General features: G+C 39.6%; 1 protein-coding gene across 4 annotated transcripts in view; it reads right to left on the reverse strand.

The window, feature by feature from the left end:
- Positions 1 to 22,769, reverse strand: part of LOC149322499 (disco-interacting protein 2 homolog B) — a 214,186-nt gene that overhangs the window by 16,604 nt on the left and 174,813 nt on the right. For 3 of the 4 annotated variants that reach the window (XM_089478776.1, XM_089478767.1, XM_089478751.1), the window contains 16 exons: positions 20,759 to 20,882; positions 18,864 to 18,973; positions 18,646 to 18,666; positions 17,948 to 18,050; positions 16,791 to 16,855; positions 15,633 to 15,726; positions 14,797 to 14,916; positions 12,290 to 12,404; positions 10,611 to 10,750; positions 8,928 to 9,061; positions 7,111 to 7,191; positions 6,520 to 6,647; positions 4,369 to 4,483; positions 2,673 to 2,874; positions 1,513 to 1,622; positions 897 to 977 (listed from right to left, as the gene is read on the reverse strand). In XM_089478776.1, the coding sequence (XP_089334902.1) occupies positions 897 to 977; positions 1,513 to 1,622; positions 2,673 to 2,874; positions 4,369 to 4,483; positions 6,520 to 6,647; positions 7,111 to 7,191; positions 8,928 to 9,061; positions 10,611 to 10,750; positions 12,290 to 12,404; positions 14,797 to 14,916; positions 15,633 to 15,726; positions 16,791 to 16,855; positions 17,948 to 18,050; positions 18,646 to 18,666; positions 18,864 to 18,973; positions 20,759 to 20,882 (1,743 nt within the window). The remainder of the gene's footprint in view (positions 1 to 896; positions 978 to 1,512; positions 1,623 to 2,672; positions 2,875 to 4,368; positions 4,484 to 6,519; positions 6,648 to 7,110; positions 7,192 to 8,927; positions 9,062 to 10,610; positions 10,751 to 12,289; positions 12,405 to 14,796; positions 14,917 to 15,632; positions 15,727 to 16,790; positions 16,856 to 17,947; positions 18,051 to 18,645; positions 18,667 to 18,863; positions 18,974 to 20,758; positions 20,883 to 22,769) is intronic. The other variant, XM_089478758.1, reaches the window with a different exon arrangement.

The raw sequence follows: 22,769 nt of genomic DNA on the forward strand, positions 1-22,769 counted from the left end.
ACCTGTCTCAAATGAATTGAATGTGATCCAGAGAGTGCTGAAATGGGAACTTAACTGCAATTCCTGTACAGCCAGTGTAGCAAGTGATCATGTGATCTCCTCATTAAAATGGCTCTACTTTGCATGCTTGTTGTAAGTGTAAATATGGACTGCAGTGTGGCTATGTGTTACACACGGTCGTAAAGATTACACACTTTGGCACAAAAGAATAGTTGTTGATCTTGGTTTGGAAAACAGTAGAGAAACCACCCCCTACCACAATAGTCTTTATTGTAATGCAATCACCCTCGCTTCCCTCTGAACATAAGAGAGGTCCCTCTGTCATAAGATGTAGAAATGGCCAATAGAAAACTCAGTGCATGGCAGTAATTGTGTTCCTAAATAGCCAAGGCCTTCATTTTGATTAAAGTCCCTCCCAGTTTTTCTGGAGGGATTCTGTTAATGCCTAGAGAACAAGTAATATCCTCACAACTTGCAAGAATCTGATGCTGTCCTGGAATATTCTATATTAGTTCAACTCCTAACCCTGTTCTTTTTTGTTCCAGCTGCCAGTATAGTATATAGTTCATTACTATACTAGCTAATGTTTTTACACACACATATGAGACACTTAAACACATTTTTAATGAATGTATGTGATATGGCCACACTTTCTGATATGTTGAAAGCTATCCTCAATTTTTTCATTTCTTTCAGTACCTTCTCTGATGTTAACAGCTTTCAATTACCTGGCTAACCTCATGAGCTCAAGTTACCAGAATCAACATGGCATACAGCCCTTAAATGTGGATAATCTCCCAACCACCTGAAATGTGTAAGGAACAGATACCAGCAGTATTCCTGTTCCCCATAAGGAGTACAAAGCTATTTCAAAGGTTACCAGACTCCATTTGTACCTTGGCATTGAGCAGGAGGAAAAGCATGTGCTCAGGAGTTGCTTGTGCTCTCCACTGGAGCACCTCAGACAGGAACTGATGCTGCAAAGAAAAGAAACTGTTAAGTGGCAGGAACATCCTTGACCTGGTACAGACTGAACACATGTAAAGACGTTGGCTACCATAGGCCCTTTTAAAGCATGATAAGCTTCAACACAAACTCCTAGATGGACCATAAGAATGGCTGGTTGGTAAGCATCCAGTAGAGCTACAGCCAGAAGAAAGAGATTTTGTAAAACAGAAACAAACCTAACAGTGCATCCATTTGCTAATCTATTCCTATGAGGACAAGGGTTTGCCAATCTGATTTCTTTAAATGTATAACTAGAATATCATATTCTACATGATATCTAACATGATTGATTGCAGCACAACAGACTAGACAACTATAGATACACACACACAATCTCACATTCATATTGTATGGAAAAATTCCTGAGGCTGTATGTTTCTATGAAAATTTTCTGGGAAATATTAATTGTGGAATATTTTAAGTGGAAAATTTCCACCCCCCGTACCTCTGCCACGGGTTCAGTGCATAGGCAGCAAATCTGGACAATGTGCTGCAGATACTCACTTTTCTCACCAGGTCATTCTCTTCTATCTGTCCAAGGTCCCTCCCAGAAGCCTGTGCAATGCGCTTTCCTGCAACCAGATTTCCCACCATCACAGAGGCAGGGCCGACACCTGTTGGCAGACGTCAACATGCAAGAACTTGGTAAAAGAAGGCACACCACACTGTTGTTTACATGGAAGAAAAGGAGCTGGGCTGGACACTATGCTTTCAAAGAAGTCAGGCACAGTAAATATGAGTCCTGAGTCTTATTAGAGACTAAGTCCAATGTTAAGAAATGGATAAAAGGAAGAAGCTAAAGAGTCAGGGGCAAGGGGATGAGATCTGGAACTCAGGACCAAATGTCTACATAAATATTTTTCAGGGATACTGACCAAATAGAAAACAAGGAAGCTAATATGCATAGCAGAATTTGTCATCAATCAACAGAAGTGGAACTAAACCACTTTTGGGAGGACAGCTAGCTGTTTTAGAAAACAGAGCATCAGATAGGATACAGCAGTGAGGGAAGAGAGGCAACTGTTGCTATTCCTCCTTTGTTATTGTTGTTTTAAACTATTTCTCTTCTGTTACAAGAAATGGGCAGGAATGTTTTATACTAGCTCAAGGCATAAAGGCTTCACCAGACCTGAGGGGTACACTGCAGACTCTCAGTCCTCTCCTTCTCTGACACTGGAGCACAGAGTGGTGAGAGTCATGGATCCTTCCAAGGAGGCAGGAAGGGAGGCTGGAGCTTTCTCTCTTATCTCAGAAAGGAAATTCTGATCTTTCCTGTGACCCTTGAATACCATCCCAATAATCACAAGACTCCTCCTTTAAAGTACTTATTGATAAATAAAGACTAGCAGAATAGTATGGCTAAGCATTGAGCTGTTTTTTGGATTGGTTCATTGAAAAAATGTTTTAATTATAGAGCATACTAATTATACAGATTACCTGCACACTTCATTCTGTCCCAAACAAGTATTAAGGAAGAAATAATAAGGCTAACATCAAATAAAAAGTAAAAGAAATGAAGGATTTCCCACTAACTCCAAAGACAAGCTTCTAATCTACTTAAGATATCTCTCTCTCTCTCTCTCTCTCTCTCTCTCTCACACACACACACACACATATATATACATATATACTTTTTTTGGGGGGGGGGAGGAACCCCTAATTACCTGGTTGTTTCTGCCTGGGTTTTGGCAGATTGGTTACACATGTGTGTGGGCACATGAGAATGTTACATGGGTGCAGTGACCCCTCCAGGAAGTGCTGTTTGGTCTGAGATATATGGATCCCTCCCAGAGGAGTTTTTGGCAAAGTGTTGGCTGGAACAAGAGCGAGGCAATATACTCCCACTTGGTGAATGCTGTCAATTGCCTATGAGCAAGAAAACAGAAGATGGCTTTCCAGCACAGAGTCTACTCTACAATAATATACATTTTATGATCTGCACATCTTTTGAAAAGGAGGTAAGCACATCATTCAAGCACTGAAAATCATATTAAAAACATACCACAAGCTGGGTAATCATGGGTGCTCTGAAGATAACTTATCAGACTAACAATAATAGGCAGACAACAAGCTGGGGATCAACAAGGCCTCATTCACATAGGTAACTTCCCACTCATGACAAGTGAAAGTGCAGGAAGCAGCCATTTCGGGGAGGGGTTATATAGCGGGGGGTGGATGTCCATATTGTTTCTTTCCCTTTGCAGATGGGAGGAATCAGGTAGGAGACAGCATGCACACTTGTGTTCAAGAGTACCGTATCATATACAGATCCGAATGCACTGAAAGAGATTTCTCCTTTTTAGAAAAATTGTCCACCATTAGTGTGTAGTGACTTCATTTTGAAATTACCATCACATTGCAAAAGTGAACCTGGGGAAAACTAGGTACATAATTTAAAAAAAATAATAATAGAAGAAACAAATGGCAAGAGGCTTTCTTTTGTGTTGTTTCTTATTTTCGCTTAATATTTTCCAAAATCTCTCTGAAACTAAAGGATTGAAGTTGCAATTGCATAGATACCAGGAAGAAGCTTCACTGAACAGTCCAACTTACTGGTCAAATCTATGTAAAATTACTATGCAAAGATATCAAAAGCCAAATAATAACATCTGTACTGGATATTTAGTAACACAAAATTTGGATTTAGCTTATCACACACCCTCCACCATTTCACTGATGAAGACTAGGAGACATGTGGGTGAGTACAATCAGAGTGATCAAAATGGCAAAAGTTATTATGAGGGAGAACACACAATCTAGAAACGGGTGCAGCAGTTTGCTTTTGCCTGAGGCTTCTGGGAAGGGCAAGATTCAACCTACCAAATGTTAGATTTAATATTAAACTTATGGTAAAATGTGTACCCACCAGTTTGTCTGAAAATGTGTTCATGTTATAAGACACAAATATTCCACTTACATCACAGTTGGACTGTTTGTGTAACAGGTGCCTCATACATAAGCATGCATGTTTGCATATAATGTGTGTACCCAAGAGCATGCAGAACCCTTCAGACTAGGCAGAGTTCTATTTATTGTAGGGACCTGACACTGGCCATCTGCAAAGGGTTTGGTTCACGCAGCAAAGGAAAAGCCTATGGCCTTTGAATCACTGTCTAGATAATACAAGGGGGGGGGGGTGTAGAGGGTTCCTTGGGAATACAGATGCTGGCTGTTTCTGCTAATTGCATTCCAATGAGATGTATGTGGTCTCTCACACTGAAAAAGAAACTCCAGTTACATCTCAGACAGTGTCCCTCCATGTTTTGACAATCTCTGGGGCCAATATTAGTGGCTGCCTTTTTTAAAGAGCTGCCAATGCTTCAAAGAAAGAGGAACCCAGTTTGCTCCAGCAGTCCCAACCTGTAGCACTCGGCTCATCCACTGGAAACTGTCTTCCTCAGAAGCATCTGGTCGCTGCTCAGCCACCACCACAATCCTCTCATCATAGAAAACTGTCACAGAGAACACGGCAATCCTAAAAAGAAACACAAGACATGCTGTATAGGGTGCATCCTCCTCCCCTGGTGCAAGCATATTCATACAATGAAATGGCAGAAACACAAGCTGAAAGAGTCCAGGTGCATGGAAAGAACACAGAGCTTGACCATGAAGGGCCTTTTTCAAATAGTCCCTAACTGCAACCTGCAAAGATTCTCACTTCACAAACATTCCTTCCTTCACCACTCCCTCTACAGTGCATCAGAAGCCCAGATCTGTAATATGTGAAATATCTAGAGATGGAAACGATTCTAAACAAGTACATGACAGCCTACAACATGAGTTAATTTTCAGATATCTCAACAGATGAATGGGTTTATTTATTTAAACATTTAAGTTTGTCTATGCTGGAATAAAAAGAGTCCTTTTGAGAGAGGTGACAGCTATGAATCTTCTAACTCACTGGTACACAGAAATGGCATCGTCAATGCTCAGACAGCTTATTGGCAAAATGAATAAAGCTTAGAGATAGAGATAGGGCTTAGGAAAGTTGTAGCAAGAGAATTTTATTTGGTCTGCAATTCAAGTGAACCAACCTAATTTGCACTTCTCCAGCTAATATGTGGATCATATTACGTGTGGAATACACACGTCTCTAAATTTTTCAATGCAGTTCCCCAGCTAAAACACCACATTAAAATTCTATATACTAGGGATGTTGCATAGAATAAAGTGCATATTGGGGAATACAAAAATATGTATATACAGAAAAACTGCAGACAGATATAAATACATATTCTCTGCATTTAAAAAAAAATGAAATGCAGAAATTGTACTGAACAGACATATGGTTAAATCAATACAAAATGGACACAGACCAGAAATAATGGATCAATCCATCCCTCATGAGGTAAAATGAAATTGGGCAGTGCAGTACAGATACCAAATAATGGCCATGAAGGCTATGAAAAATAATTAATCTTAAGGAAGAAAGCAAGGCTGCTTAATATTTTTTAATTTTAGTTATACACTGAAGAGTGAAGAGGACAAAGAGATGTTTGGAAGCACATACACTAGACAGGTACTTTAATCGGAGAGCCAGAATGTGTTGCTTCTTCCTATTAAATGAAAACTCCATGACAAAAGTTGGTTTTGCTTCAGAGCAGTGTCCACACAGTTGGGGAAAATATCTTAAGGCCAGACACAGAGAAGTCTGATCTTGACAGCATTAGGGCTCATGGTGTACACAAAGGGAAACAAAGGGTAACAGCAAACATCTCAAGGACTTCCATTATCTGCTTGCTTTTAAAAAACCAGATCCATGCTCTAGTAAAAGTGAAAAATTCACAGCAAATGGTTCTCTATTTACTAAGCTCTCTAAATATTCACCACTTCCAAATAAATTTCAAAAGTTCTTCAAAATTGAAGTTGTCCCTTGCAGCAGGAATACTTTGGTGCAAAAATTCACTGTAACATGTCTGTGCGCAGAAGACTCTGCACAAGGTGCAACTCTGAACATTTTCAGTTAATTAAGAGGCTGTAAAAACAGCCCTGAAGGGGCAGCCTCCAGCCGCCCCTTTTTCAGCCTGATTGGGGCTGTGGCAACCTCATGCCATGGCCCCAATTTGTCCTTCTGAGGGCACAAAAGAGAGCCACAAAATGCGGCTCTTTTGCACCCTCAAAAGGGAGCCATAGCCATGGCGGCACGGCTACATGGCACACTTTCGGTGCTGTGTCATCTGGATGCAGTGCTGGAGGCGCATCATAATGCCGTGCATCATGTGGAGCAGTGCACGCCATCAGGGCACCCTGAGGGTGGGGGGAGTCGGGCATGTGTCGTCAGGATGTTATGCCCCGACTCTGCCGTGGGCCTTGTACCATTTTCCTCCTTGTTAAGCTGGCTAATGTTACTACTATTAAAAGATTCTCCTGGTTTTAATTAAAAAGACCTGATCTTTTCCAGACTAAATTCAAGACATGGCAAAGACATAGTGAAAAAAAGTACTAGGAACATGAAGGAACCATCAGGATAATCCAATCAACCAATTATTTTTTATGGTGACACAGACTCACCTTCCTCTGTAAACTGTCTTTATAGATTCTACTGCTAGTCCAGTGGCCACAATGTCATCAGCATTATGCCTGCGCCCACTAACAATGAGCATCCCATCTATTTTTCCAACCACAAACACCAGGCTACCCTGTAAGGCAAAAAGGATATAAGAGAACAAAACATCAACCACTTCCTTCTCTTTTTTTCCATCCTTTCCTCACCCTCTTTATTTCAGCTACCATGAAAACCAGCCAATGTACACACAGCCTGTCTTGCATCTTAAAAGCAGTGTCCTTAAGATGCAATCTAAAGAAATTGTAACCATTTAAGCTGGACATTTTATAGGTAAGCACTTGAGAAAACCAGTCAACTTGGAAGAGAAGGGAAATTGTTACTTTTTTTACATTTGACCTATATCTATGTTTATATCTCCTGTTAACCAGTGGTCTAAAAAACCCGCCCCATGATACATATTTCCAAAAAGTTCCCATTTTTTGCTAGATACTGTAAGAAAATATCTAGCAATACTAGATACTAGGCTTAAATGTGAGTCAAACCACAGGAGGTGAAGAGTTTAAGCATCTCAGATGCTGATTCACACGTGAACGTACAGGTCCAACAAATCCCATCAAGCCAGAACGCACAAACGGGACATCACCCACAGGGCAGCCAGCTGAATTCACAGGGATGACCTGCAAGGAGAAAAGAAAGGCCATCAGTGATATTTAAAAAAAGGGAGGGGAATGCTTTACTGGACAGAAAGATATGCAGCATATCCCACCACAATATAGGAAGAGCCCTATTTCAAATGTAAGAAGTCCTTGAAAAAATCACTTTTCCCTGCACTAGAACATATTCTGATTGTATAACTCTACTTCTGGCATTAACTGGGAATGACTGCAAACCCAGAAAACAAACAAACAACAACAGAACCAGAGCTAACTCTCTGACAGGCACAAGGGAGTTTTAAGAGACGTAGCAAGACTGAAAACGTACTGCTACTGTTTTTACAAGAAGCTGACTGCTTCTCTGCAGTACAGAATTCTCTAATATGAAGTAAAGGTGTTCACCAATTACTGGAAGTTTATTACGAGAACAAAAGCAACCTTAAATTCATGCAATCAGTGTTTTCAAAGGAAAATGGCAAAGATTGGCTTGGCAGAAATAAGGAGAAGGGGGAAAACGTCAGTAGGGTTAAGAGAGTAAATGGTAAGGGATACTGTTCATAGGCCTGGTCACATCTCCATAATGAGAGAACATGTATGCAAGTTGTATTGGAAAGCAGCACAGCCCACTCAACATAATAAGCCTCTCCACAGTTCCACTGTGGCTCACTTTCTTTTAAGTATCAAAAAGTATTTTCAAATTTCTCACCACTTTGTGAGCTAGAAACTTATTATTCTCAAAAACCAACTGCTGAATTTCTCATGCTGTTGGACAATGCAGTAGGTTAGCTGATCCTCACAACAGCAATAAATACACAAACAGAAGACCTGCACCCCTGTGCAAAAGTGAGTCTCAAGCAAAGACATTTACACAATTGTGAGAAACACAACTGCATTTCCACTCCCTCTGAATTGTAAACTTTTAACTTCAGATACTACCTGCTTCTAAGTCTTCAGCCTTCAAAGTGATTACCTAGACATGAGTGAATACAGTCCTCCAGAAGTAGTAGAGTCTAAGGCTCACAGTGCTAAGATAAATAATTAATTCTGCTCATTTAAGTCCCAATAATCTCCTATTCCATGATGTCACACATACAAAAATGTGTGACTTTAGGTATACCTTACCCATTACATAGCTAACTCTACATGGGTCAAGCTTTTTAAAGATGATCCCATGTACGTATTGGTAAATGCAAGAATCTTGAGCTATTTTGTCTCTTCCCACAATCAGATACGGCACAATTACGCTGGCATGATCTAGCTCTTAAGAGAATACACCAATTGTGGAAAACCCAAAGCATTTCAGATGCTGTTAGACTATGTATCCCATCATTCCTGGCCACTGGCCATGCTGGCTGTGACAGATGGGAGCCTGGAATCCATCAACTTCTGGAAGGATCTAGATTCCCCAGCTGAAATTGTTGGTTGGCTATGAGTTCATAACTGACATTAGAACTCAATCTCTTGTGTCTGTGCTGCAGTACTACTGTATGAAATCTGGAGAAGGTGAATAATATAGCTGTCCTTCCTAACAGGGCTGCTGTAAGAACTATTAATAATGCATGTGAACAAATGCGTTGAACACATTTCAGAATACAGTATAAGTGCTAATTATTGTAATAATCAGAACAGAAAAAGTTCAGTTTAATTGTCTTGCAGCCAACAACAAGAAATAATGTGAAACAGGTCAAACAGGCACGCTTGCTGACAACAAAATAAGGCATAAATGTGAAAACTACAATCAGAACTAAATCATTACATACCTCAAATGTGTTTTTAGTTACTCCAGTTAGCCCGTAATACATCATCCCTCCAGCTTTGGAGCTAACACAAATTTCACCAATTTCATCTGTCTTGCAGAGCTGAGGGCCATCAGGCTTCACTATACACATCATGCCTAGAACAAACCACATGCCATTAGGGCACTTTCCAACCGGGTGCTGGATCAACTGCTTTGCTGAAGATATGGAATGTGTTCAGAAGAGAGGGAACAAACAGGACCAAGCCTGGGAGTTGAATGCACCCTCAGCGCTTTGGTAGCTTCTGACAATAAACTTATTTATCAATTCACTCACATTGCATTTTTGGTGATTCCTCACCAGATACAAGTTTACTTGTAAGTATTGAAAAGGTTGGCCAGAGTGAACAAGAGAGAAGAATCTGCCACGCAGCAAAATGGACTCAGAAGGCATTTTTTTCCAAGACAATAATTCATTACTTGGGCTAATTGCTACAATTTAATTTTTTTAAAGGTTGTCTGTTCTGTCCAAGCATATGCCACAGAAGCTTGGTGGACCAGGACAATTCTGTGATTTGATTCTGTGAACCGCTTTGATCACCTCGGAAAAGCGGTATAAAAATAAAGCATATTATTATTATTAATTCAAACCCTTAAAGAGCAAAAGGATTAGAAGAACATAGGCTACCTTCTACTTTTTCCCTTTGACTTGAATATACCTGAATGGCTGGAATAACCAATAGATGAAGTGGTTTGCTAAGACTACCACAGAAGTTATGCTACAACAACAGTAGGTTACTAGTTAAAGCTACAGCAGATGCAAAAGCCAACTTTGTGACTGGTATCATTGCTGTTTTTCCCCTTTATTTATTTAAACTATTTTTTGCTCTTGTCGTGAGGCTCCTAGAGCACCAGATGTCAATAAAAACAAGACAGCCATAACATTTTTGTTTTTGTTGTTGTTAACTACCTTCAAGTCAATGTCAGTCCTTGGTGATATTATGTATGAGAGACTTTCAAGTCACCTTATCTTCAAGCACCCTGTTCAGCTCCTGTAGATTCATGGCTGTGACTTCTCTGACTCTATCCATCTGGAATGAGGTCTTCTCTTTTCCTATTGCCCTCTACCTTGCCAAACATTATTGTCTTTTCTGGGGAATCCTTTCTCCTTGAGGTATGGCTAAAATATGACCTCAATTTAGACATCTTTGATTCCAGGGAGAGTTCAGGCCTGGTCTGCTCTAAGACCCATCCACTGGTCTTTTAGCAGTCCACAATATTTTCAGCAGTCTTCTCCAGAACCACATCTCAAATGAGTTGATTTTCTTCCTATCACCTTTATTCACTGACCAGCTTTCACAACCATGCATAGAAATGGGAAATACGATGGCATAAACAATTATAACTTTGGTATTTAATTATATATCTTTATATACAAGTTTATGGTATAAAATATGACACCAAAGGAAGAATGAATGAGAAGAGGAAAACAAATTCAGGGACCAGTTTTTAGAAAGTTGAACAGCATTTCTTATAACAGTGATTTCCAGTCAGAATGGAAACTGTTCTGGAAGATGCTACTAGGAGCACATCTCTCAGCAAGATTCTGAATGAATTAATTTTGAAAAGTCTCACATAAAGACAGTGTACCCTTCTCTTCCAAGAGCAAGGCAACTGATCTTTCCTCTCATCACTATATGACACTCACCACCTGGCATCACATGACCAACATCCTGTACAGTGAGAGCAGAATTCTTATCTTCTGTGTTCACACGGATGACACCATAACTGAGTCCATTCATTGATAAGATAGCCCTTCCAGGCAAGGGTGCCCCAGGAACACCAGGCCTGGGGAAGAAAAATATTAGTGTACTTCAGGAAGGATGAGCAGATAGTCATCTGATATTTTGCAGTAGAATTCCAACTTCTAATTGTGCAACAATGAAAAGGGTTATTAGTCTGTATTCAACTCCTACTGCTGAAACTCAGTGAAAGAGAAATAACCAAAGTAGACTGTGTAAATCTAAATTCTACCCATGCCTGTACTACAGCATGATCCATAGGACAATGCCAGTTTCCATCATTAAGATATTTCCTTTAGATACTGGGCTTTTCTAGTCACTGGATGACAGGGAAACCTTTAGAACTGAGTTTTCTGAAGACTTTTAAACACATAATTAATCCCATAGCTACCAATCCTTGAAAATCCTTATTTCTTGTATAAATAATAATAATAATAATAATAATAATAAAAAAACTTTTATTTTTATCCTGCTTTTCTGCTGCAAGGTAATCAAAGCGGCTTACATATTTAGAACAGCACCAATATACAATACATGATACATGTACAATACAATATCTAACCCTCCCCTAATTTACTTCAAACTAGGTTACCTGCAAAAACTAAACATGATCTGAAGGTGCCCAGACAACTGATTCAAAGTTTGAGGGATATGAAGTACTGTGTGCTGAGAAAAACTCAGAAAACCCAATTGTACAGGATTCATGCTGCTGGACAAAACCACCCCACATCAAGAAGAAACTGGGGGGGGGGGGGGGGGGGGGGGTTAAATCAGGAATAAGCAGCCCTCAAGATGTTGCTGAACTGCAAATTCCAGTATTCTTCATGGCTATAATAGTTGGAACTGCTGAGAGGTGGAGTCCCAGAACAGCTGGAGGGCCACAGAATCCCTGTCCCTGGTTTAGGCCCACTAAGATAAACTGAAAAGTGTAAGCGGGTAGGGATGGGGTTATAAATCTTAAATATAAACTCTGCTCCTAATTTGTGTTTCTTGTTAATAACTTAAAAACCAATCCAGAAGCCATTTTAAGGCATTATGTTTCCATTCAAATATGCTGAAAGAACTCCTCAAGCTACAATGTACAACAAAAATCATACCCTTTGAACAAATTTGGAAGGATGTGTCTATTGCCATCTCTGGACTAAAGTAAGATCATACAGGAAATTATAAACAATTACATTTTTTTCATTAAAAAAAAAACCTTCAATAAACATTCTGAATATTTCAGTGCCTTCAATATTAAGTTTCTTAGTTGTTATATACCATTAAAAAAACAGTGAAGAAAATGGGGAAGGAATATTTTTTTGAAAAGGACAAATTTAAAAATGGGAATATTTCTCTTTATTGCCTTTGGTTCCTCTTCGGATACCACTATGTGCAGAATACCCATAGGGAGGACTTTTGCCCACATTACCACCATTTGTTCAAAGAACAGAAGCAAGAAATTATTTAGCTAAGTGTCTGTTGAATAGTTAAAAGAACTTTAGCTTCAGAAGCCCCAGGTAAAAAATCAGCTCTCAAGTATTTGTAAATTTGCAGCATCTCTTGAATACACAAACCAAACTAGCTGGAAACCGAAACATACCTCCGAATGGCCACAGTCATTGCTTCAGCAGATGTAGCACAGGGACATATTGCCTCTGGCTTTAGTCCATGGCTCTGGAATAAACTCAGGAAAGCATCACAGGAGGACACAGACCCTGGAAAACAATTATTCTCATTTAAAATTTTGAATTGAGGCTTGCTAACAGAAACACAAAGACTGATTAGAAAGCTTTGATATATTCAATTTATACAAGCTTCAAATGCAATAAGGATTCCAAAAGTTTGAATGCACTGCAGATATGTGTAAGTGCTGTAATAGAGTGCCTCTTTCAAAAATCAGACTGGTTCATTTGATTATATGGCTGTAATGCAGTTCTGAAATCCTGGGCATTTGACATCATCCTTTACCGTAGGCCTATCTGTAGACATCTACAGAAGGAAACCTAATAAAAATGTGTGGGAATAGAATTGTAATACCAAGTTATGTAGTGTAAGAGTAGAACAACTGCCCCCAAACCTTCTGATGTTTTTTGGGGGGAGGGGTATGTTCTTCATGCATCCAAACCTGAGATAGATGTTACTGGAACCTATTTTAATACTAAGGATGCAACATACAGTACTTTGGAATGGTGCTTTTCAGTGTTAGAACCTTTTGCAGACTCTCTGAAAATCTGAAATTATTTGTAGAGGATGATCACAAAGTTTCAGCAGCCCCCTAATTCCATCAAGATTAACATGCTTCTTCCTAGTGCAGCCTTCTTCCCCATATGATCTAGAAACCTTAACTGCATCCAAATCTTACTCATTGCTAACACCATCTGGCCAGGCATTTACTTAGTCTTTAAACAGGAGCACCCTATGAAAATCTGTTGCTCATTTCTTTGAAAGATCTTTGGTCTCATCCCTTGTGAGCAATTTAAACCTGTGCATTGCCCTTATGTCTCCTTCATTAACAAGGAATTCCCCCTACATCCAAAGAAACTGTTGTCCCCTTTCACAGACACAACTGTCATTTGCTTAGGTCTCTATCATTTCACTGTAACAAGGAGTTGCAGTTCTCCATGCAGAAAAGCAGAACTCAGGACTTTCTCTAGTCTATTCTAGAAAGCTCCAGGCACTATAATTCCCCCTTTTGTTACAACATTTGCCAATATCACTCCGTCTGTCTTTATTTTATTTATATATTGTCTTTCTCCTGGAGTGGGACCCATGGTTCAACAAAAGCAAAGCAGGGAGGGGGCCAGGCTAGCTTTCCATGGAAGGGAGTTCCAGAGGGTAGGAACAGCCACTGAGAAGATTCTCTCTCATGTCCCTACCAAGTGAGCCTATGATGGTGGCAGGACTGAGAGACAGTCTTACCCTGAAGATCTCCTTGCAGCTTCTTATGTCTTTAGAAGAAGCCAAATACTGTTAAAAGTCTCCTTTAATCTAAAAGGCACTGGCTACTGCCAGATTACTATATATAAAAGAGATCAACAAATCATTCTATGTGCCAAGTAACCTTCCACATTTATTATTCTTAATTTATTTACAATCTATTGTAATGTTATGAGTTTTGGTTTTTATATTACCACATGATCTGAAAACTCAGAAAAGGGCAAGCTAGAAATTTTCCACAAAACCAAAACCACCAATTGTTTTGAAAGCACAGCTAATTCAGTCTTGGACAGATTTACCATCTCACTAATCTGTAAGAGAACAAGCTTTTGAGTGCTGGACTATGACACTGGGAGACCTGGGTTCAAATCCCCACTCAGCCACAGAAACCCACTGGGTGTGACCTTGGGCAAGTCACACTCTCCAAGCCTCAGTGGGAAGAAAAGGCAACCCCCCCCCCCCAAAAAAAAAACACAAATTCTGCCAACAAAAGCTCCTGATAGATGCACCTTAGGGTTGCCATAAATCAGAGATTACTTGAAAGCATACAGCAACAACTGCACTCTTTAAGAAAAGTTTACTTCAGGAAAAATGTGGTAAACATAAGCACACAAAATACATTAAAGCAAGTACCAATTTTAGCTACCTTTATTCTATAGCATAAATGGTAATAATCACAAATATTATAGAAGGTTATACCTTAAGTCATGGCTATTTCCCTGTTTTTCTAGTCTGAAAGGCTGATCAAAGAATGAAAACTAATACCTTACTAGAGCAAATTAAAACATAAAACTAATAACCCTTGAACTACTATCTGTCAAACTTGCAGAGCCTTGCTTTGCATCTGAAGTTACATTTTCCTCATGAAGTGAGGATATTTTCTGAGGCCTTGCTCCTTTTGATCACTCACTACTATTTGCATTGCATTTCACTAGCCATGCAACATATAATTGAGCATCAAAGTTTTGCATTACACAGCCAAATATGCATATAAAACCTCAGGCACTTAACATAACATACAGTTTTCTACCTAATTTCAAGGAGAATACATTCGGCACCCTTGTGAACCTTGATTTCACTCTCTCGCACACAGTTTCAAGCAATGCTAGGAAACAATCTGTTGAATGAACAGGTATTGCTATACAAAAGCAGATCTATATAGGTACTCACAGGGGTTAGCACCATCAGTCACAATCAGCATCCGCAGGGAACTTAAGCTGACATCTCTTTGGTCCCGGTGAGCCATCATGGCCCAGTGTAAATCTCGACATTTCACCAAGGCTACCTTAGCTGCAACCCAAAGGATTAAGACAGAGGTTGAATCAGTGCAGACATACTTTTGCCTTTCTGCTTAAAAGTGGCTTGGCAGGTACGGAGCATCATACAGGTTTGTGAGGTGCAATCATTTTAGCACAAAATTCAAGTCTAACTTGCGAGAGATTTATTTAACAAAGAGAATCTAAGACCATAGGGCAAGATGATGCGAGCCCTCTGAAACCTCCAATGAAAAGACAGAGTAGGACTATGTGTCCTAATAGTATGCTCTGCCATCTGAACAGGAAAGATACACATCCCAGGTTCTCTCCAACTTATCCAACTCCTTGGGCATTGGAGAAGGACTATGAGGATCTTTAGGTGTTATTCACCCAAGGTTTCCAAAGGGGACAGATAAAGCTAGTGTAGAAGTGGGAATCATGTGTCCCCATCTACATTTTGCTCCCAGACTGCTCCAAAATTCTTCAAATAGCCTTTTGCTTGTAAAAGAGAAATGCTGCTCCTAGAATGCCCCAGAAGCAGTCTTTTTTCTTTAGAGCAAGGTATGGTCCCCATATCTTCTTCTAGCTATTATAATCCCTCACTCCAGAAAATCCCTCACGCCAGATTCCCAAGGAAGGGCATGTGTGGCCTACAGAGGTTCTTGGGACTAAAAAAAGGTTTATAAATCCCCAGAGAATGCTCACTGCTATGCTCAAGAAAAGCCAACAGCTATTCAATGCCTCCTGTACCTTTATGAGTGTGAACCCTTTGTACCCAAGAAAGAGGACAAGTCTTCATCACTGAATACGGCACGCTGATGGTATGCAGTTTGTTCATTACACTCTAAAAGGAATAAAGGAAGTCCAACTTTTAAAAAAATCAAAATAAAAACAGAAAGAAGATTGTGGGTTTCTTCTATATATATTAAAAGAAACCATTTTCACACTCCACAAGCTCAGTCTACATCTCAGTAGAGGTTTTTCAAAATGGCTTCTTTTCGGCATATATAACCCATCTTCCTTCCAAGTGAAATAATGCCTTGTGGGTTCAGGTCCAACTTTTCCTTAAAACTCAGGTCAGACAACAATATCTCAGAAATACAGAAACAATGCTATAACTAAGGATACATCTACACTGTTGAAATAATGCAGTTTGACACCACTTTAATTGCCATGGCTCTGTGAAGTCGAAGGCTTTCATGGCCGGCTACCATAGTTTTTTGTGGGTTTTTCAGGCTATGTGGCCATTTTCTAGAAGAGTTTCTTCCTGACGTTTCACCAGCATCTGTGGCTGGCATCTTCAGAGAATGCTTGCCTGGAAAAAGTGGGTATATATATATACTGTGTGAGCCTGGAAATGCAGGAGTGATTTGCATGTATATGTTCTGTGCTGATGGCAGGCCTCAGGCTGAAAGGCTAATGCAAAAGAGGATTAGTGTCTGCTAATTTGTGATCATTATCTGCTGGGAAAGCCCCTGACTCTTGGTCCAAAAACGTAACTTCTAGATATGTTGAATTTGATTTCAATTTGTTATTTTAAAAATTTATTTCACTGACATATTACTTATCTTGATTTTTTTGTGCTTCACTAATGTTTTACCTATAATATTTGTATTATTATTAGCTGCCTTGAGCATCATTTGTTGGAACAGCAGGATGCAGATTAAACAAACTATGACAAAGAATAAAAGCATGTTATTCTAAGTAAGCATTTTAGCTCTCTAAATTAAAGGTATTTTGACAGAGCTCACAAGGAATGGCATGTTTACATTCCACCACAGGAGAACTATTGTGCTTTTCCTAGGAGAATCAGCCACTTTGAACACTAAGCCTACATTTTGGAGAAACATATGAGAACAAGTCACAGTAAAATTACCCCAGAACATCTGCTTAAAAGTGCTGACTTACTGTTAGCATGCTATGCCACAACCCTGCATCCTTCTTGAAATCCAGGACATTCACTATGGTTTCACCTAGAATGAAATATTAGCTGTGGATTTAGAGGTCCAAAACATACAACTCCACTTCCATGAAATATGAGTTCCTATTCTGCTTTAAAAGCAAATGAACTCAAAACTGGCCTATAGCTGCTCGAGGGATACTCTTGTATCAACAACTTCTTTTTGTTATAAAAAGCCACAATCTCACTCCTCATCTACTTACAATAAATGCCTTAATAGGAAAACCCTTCAGTGATAATACCAATAATCTGTTTAAGAAGTTATGTTGTGACAACACTTGGTGGAAAGCAAAATAAGTAGATATGCTTTTCTGCAGTAACCATAGCTGTAAGCTGCTTTAAGACCACAACAGGGGGGAGCTGAGCATGGTTTAAATTTATAAATAAAAGTCTTATGAGTGCTCTGTGAAACCCATAGCATATTCAGTGTTACGTTATCAGAATGAATGAGCATGCTGGAAGGCATAAATACAGTATGTTGTTCACCTGTATTGAGTATTTTAAAAAACTAAGAATATGGCTAGTGATAAGAATGCCTGAGTATCCAAAAATAAATCACAACGTAATTCACCTTCAGATGCAGGGGCTACTAGGGATACACTAACATGGTCACACTGTTTCTTAGGATACGTTTTGTGGTATTAGGTAGGAAAAAATCCTAAACTAATACTAGGCTTCACATATAGGATCCTGCAACCATTGTAATAGGGATGTGTGACTATTGTTTTTTCAACGTGCACTACTTGCCTCTCCCTGTGCTGGCTCACATTTATTGTGAGAGATGCACAGAACTCCCCTGTGGAAAAGCCAATTCTCCTCTAAAGCAAGATGCTGATCTTTGCATTTGTGCTGAATGTTTGTCCTTTTTTTTTTTTCAAAAGTAAACTTCTGAAGACTTCTGGTTTTGGGTTAAAAATATAAGAAAGCAGTATATCTGGAGGGGCACAGTTTGAAACATGTTTCTGGGTAGAGGGCAAAACTTTATCAGAGTCTAGGACTTGGCCCCAGGACTAAGTTCACAGTTTGCTGAAGGGGAGGGGGGAATACCTCCCAATATGGTTATTTCTTCTCTATATACAACACATACAGACAACACAGCACTCACCTTCAGAGTAGTTGCACGCCTGAGACAGAGCTTGGCAGTGGGACAACATAGCAATTCGGGACACTGTTACACCCATGACGCTTCCCTCCTTGCTGGTCTTGTACTGAAAAAAAAACCCACAACAATGTCAAAAAAATTTCATCTGCCTGCATCAGGACTCAATAGTGTTAACTTTACACTAAACACATTTCAGGCTGAAGGCAGAGAGTGAGCCCTTCACCCCTTCCCCCCATCTCCACAAGCCAGAAGGCAAAATGCCTCCTTGGGGAGGGCAAAAATGACACTTTCCAGGTGATTCTAGCCAATAGTGAATCTAACAGGCACAGTCCGACAACCTCTGGAAGGCCTCATTTTGCCCATCCCTGGGTCAGGATGAAGAAAATACCACCCTGAATTCATTGGCCCATGACACTTCTATTCTTTCAAATGAGGGTGGATAAACTGGCATGCTTTCCATAGATCCATCATATGGTAGACGTCCAACAGATTTAAAACCCAATAGTATTCCTATAAACAGTTCTGGTACAAAAATGTGCAGGTCTTAACTTTCTATGCACAAGAATGTTCGCTGTAGGCTAGCCCCTAGGTATTAACTGAGGGGAAAGACACCCCCTTCCCACCATCTTGCAAGCTGCTAAGGGACAAGTTAAAGTATGTTCTATGGAAATAGCAGAAAAGCTGTTAAATAATTCTCTTACTCCAGAAGCCTCATTCTTCAACTTTTAAAGGCATCGGTCAGCATTCCATGAGGATAAAGAACAATGATTTTGAGCAAAATTTCAGAATTAATTTCAGGAGAGAGAGCATGCTATTAATACATGGGAGTGTTTTCTGCTAGGAACTCAGGCTCCTAGAGAATATTATGACTGCCAAAGAGTAGCATATATTGTTCTGTCAATGCGCATTCCCTAAGTACCTCAATATAAGCTGGCTCAGTCCCTGCATTTGAAATGTTGGGCTGCCAGTCCTTCGGAGACTTGGAAAGATATTTTGAATCTGTTACAACCCACTTGAGCCTTGGCCAACCTAGAAGCAAAGGACAAAAGGAGACTTCAGGTTACAATTCTTCATGGACATATTTGTGCTGCAAATAAAGAATTCTGACTTATGCAAAAGAACCTGCTGCACTGCCTTACAATTCAAGCTTAGCTTGCTTGCTGTCTATGTTCAAATTCAAATATTTGTGAAAAGAAGATGTAAAAGGAAATGGGCTACACCTGTAAATAACTTAGGTTCCATTTAGTGGGGACCACAAAAAAAGTCATTTACAGAGAAAAAGTGGAATCTGCTACATACAGGGCATTTCTTCATCAACAGATGCAAATACCATAAGCAACAGGAGTAAGCAACTGTCAGTTGCTTGGGGGCTGGATGGCCTCCTTCCAGAGATCTTGGACAACTCTACCCACTGCTATTATCCCCCACCTGCTATTTTTCCCCAAATGGTCTTTCAGTAGTGTGGAAGGCCACATTTTTAGCTTTTCACAGGCAGTTTTAGGACCTGGAGAGGTCCTTTAAACAAAAGAGACCACAAGGTCATTTGCAGGTCACTTCCTGTTTTTTTAAAGCTTCTTCTGGGTCTAAAATGGCTGGGGGAGCCCACAAAAATCCTATTGTGGGAGAAAGGCAGGATATAAATCCTGGAAATAAATAAATAAATAAATAAATAAATAAAGCCCCACCCCATTCCCCCATAGGGCTTTTGGGGTCATTTGAGGGGACTGTTTTACATTTAAAAAAAAAAGGGGGGGATTGAACCCTCAGGGGTATAAAAACAGCTTGAAGGAGCCACATGCAGCCCACTGGCGACACTTTGCCTATCTCTGATGTAGAAATACTAATATTAGTATCAGAGTAGCTTGCCCTGATGACCCACTTGGTCTACTGCAATGAGGGTTCTCATATACTTGTGGCAAACCAACTGGCAATTTTCACACACAGGTACATTCAGCTGCTTCCCCAGTGACAGGGGAACAGATCCCCGTCAATCACAGCAGCTGCTTCCTGGCAGATGGAGACTGAGGGACTTTTATGCTCTCTGTATGTCCCCTAAACTAGGAGTTACCTATGGACTATGAATACCACACAGTTAAAAATGTGTAACTCCCCAACAGAATTCTGGACATTACACTTATTTATAACCTACCTTTCTCATAAAATTGGGACAGTTTACAATTTAGAACTTCATTGTTGATTATGCTTTCAATGCAAGTGAAAAACATAGAGCAATATAGTATGTCCCAGAACCCATTCCCACTGAAAAAAATGCCAAAGGATATAGGGATCAGGAGCAGAGTACATGCTTTGCATGTAATTTTAATCCAATTCTGAAACCCCTAGTTTTAATCCCTTGAAATTCCAATCAAGGGATCTCAAGCTTGGAAAGACATTTACTTGATGCTTTCCAAAGACATGCTTATGTCAGTCTGAACTGACAGCCAACTGGTTAGGCAACTGAGGGCTTTTATACCTTTGACATCACAACAACTAGACCCACAAGCTGATGCCTGGGAGATGTTTTGAACTGCAGTTCCTATAATCTTTTCCTGATAGCTATGGCAGCAGGGCTAATGGAGCTATAATTCAAAACATGTGAAAGGCAACTGATTGCCAACCTCTGACCTAGAGGATGCAGAATACAAATATTTGTTTGAATTCATTCCTTGTCAATCTTCCTCCACTCTTAAACCATTGTTCTGGAAATATGGATAAGCTCTTCCAGACAAGAGACTGAATGTCTTCTGAGGGAGCTTATGATACCTCTATAAAACACCATTAAAAATGATGGTGCTATAAAAATCAAGTACTAACCTTTAAACTGTACAATTTCTCCATTCTGTGTTTTGGGGAGACCCTTAAGGCAAACTTCAGTGGTAAGGGCCAAGCCAATGCCACAGCTACCCAGAAGAAAACCAATCTGCTGGCCACCAGCATCCTGTGGGGGAAAGAAAAGAAATCACTATGAATTGCAAATGGGTGAACACTGCCAGCTTTACCCTTACCAAGCCTCTAAGTGTTGGTAATGCTTTGGTAACTGGATGGTAACATTATGGACAATACACAAAGGGCAATATAAACATTCAGATTCATCCATCAATGGTTTGAAACTCAAATGACAACAACCACAGGGTGGGGCAGGATGAAGCAGACATCTCACACAATGGAAAAGCAACAGGGAAAGAGAAAAAATGGCACACTGGAATGATGACTTTCTTTTTTAAAAACAATGGGAAGAAAAATGTGGAAGGTTGCTTCTAGCTACACTTGTGCTGAAAAGTCTTTGAATTAAAGTTATTTGTTATGGGTATGACATATTAAGTGAACCTATTTTAGAACCAGAGATGTGCAGTGAAAAACAAAAATCCTGTTTCAAAGAAGGTTGAGTACGCTAGATCTTGGCATAAACAAATGGTCAAATATGCAAATTATAAGCCACATAACACTGACAAAACACACTAAATATTAAACTATTTTATCTTTAAGAAACAAGGGGAAAGACAATATTAAACTGGCACAAATGAAAGACAGAAGTATCTATATTTGTGCACTCAAATGCAAATGGAGTTTTAAAGTCATTCATACCCAGCCTGTGGGATGGATGCCAAAGCAACCAAGTTAGAAGATTGGTGACATGCCTGGACAGCATCCCATTTGCCCTAGGTTGGTAAAGTAAAAGAAAACTACTCCAGTTGGGTGGCTGATGACACATACATTAACATCCACACTAGAGCAGAGCACAGCCATAGTTTTCATTTGACTTGCAACATACTTTCTAGAAGATTAGTCAACAGATTGAATGTCTATTCATTTTATAAAGCAAAATACCACCAGAAATCCCCTATAAACATACATACACACAAATAATAATTTCAGAACAGGATGTTTATAAAAAGCTGCCCCCTTTTCCTCAGTCCCTAAGATGCATAGGGAAATTTTCTAGGCTAGAATATGCCAACTTGAGTAGGTGGGTTGAATGCCTGCAACAGGGGGAAACCTGCTAGGGAAGAAAGCATTGGAATGAACAAGCTGATTTACTGAAACAATAGGCCAAGAGGTGGTAAAAGCTTTCCATTTTCATATAAGGATTGTCATGGTAGTTGTCATGTTGAGGACACAAATCAAAGAGATGCCCCTAAGAGATCCATAGCATTACCAGACTAGCTTACCACCTCATTACTATATCTTCTTAAATTATGTCCTTGAAAGACACTCTACTATCTGAAAAAACGGCAACGTTCTATGTCAATTATGGTAAGGGTAGAAGCGACCGTTAGGTGATTCCATGGTATGGTGCTACATGAACAAGCTATAACCAGCCCAAGCAGAACCTTTAGTTCATGTGCTTCTCATTCACCTCTCCTCCTCTATTGCAGAAGGAGAAGGAATACAGCAAAATGCTCAGGCTCATTCACACTAATAATCCACATAGCAATTAACTATGGCAACCACCCCAAAAAGGACACTGGGACCTATTTTCAGCAATGCTTACCACACAAATTGAATAAAAAAACCACACTGAAATCAACTTTGGTTAGGGGTGTTCAACTTTGCTACACACCTGATATACTATCAAGAGCAGCAACTGTATCTGAACATCTTTGAAAATGGTAACATATGTATCTGTTTTATAAATGATATGTTACCACACACTTGCCTTATGTTAAAATTTCCTTCTGAAATAGATACACAATTTTACAGTCCTGCCATCTATTGTTAGTAGAAGCTATGAAACAACTTGCTTTCCAATTATTACAAGATGTAATTTTTTGGAACTTAATTTTACAGAAATTTAATCAAAAAGATAATTTTGAAAACAATTTCC

This window comes from Sceloporus occidentalis, unplaced genomic scaffold (assembly GCF_023333645.1).
Source record: "Sceloporus occidentalis isolate IW3139 unplaced genomic scaffold, rSceOcc1.0.p SCAF_1, whole genome shotgun sequence".
NCBI lineage: Eukaryota > Metazoa > Chordata > Lepidosauria > Squamata > Phrynosomatidae > Sceloporus > Sceloporus occidentalis.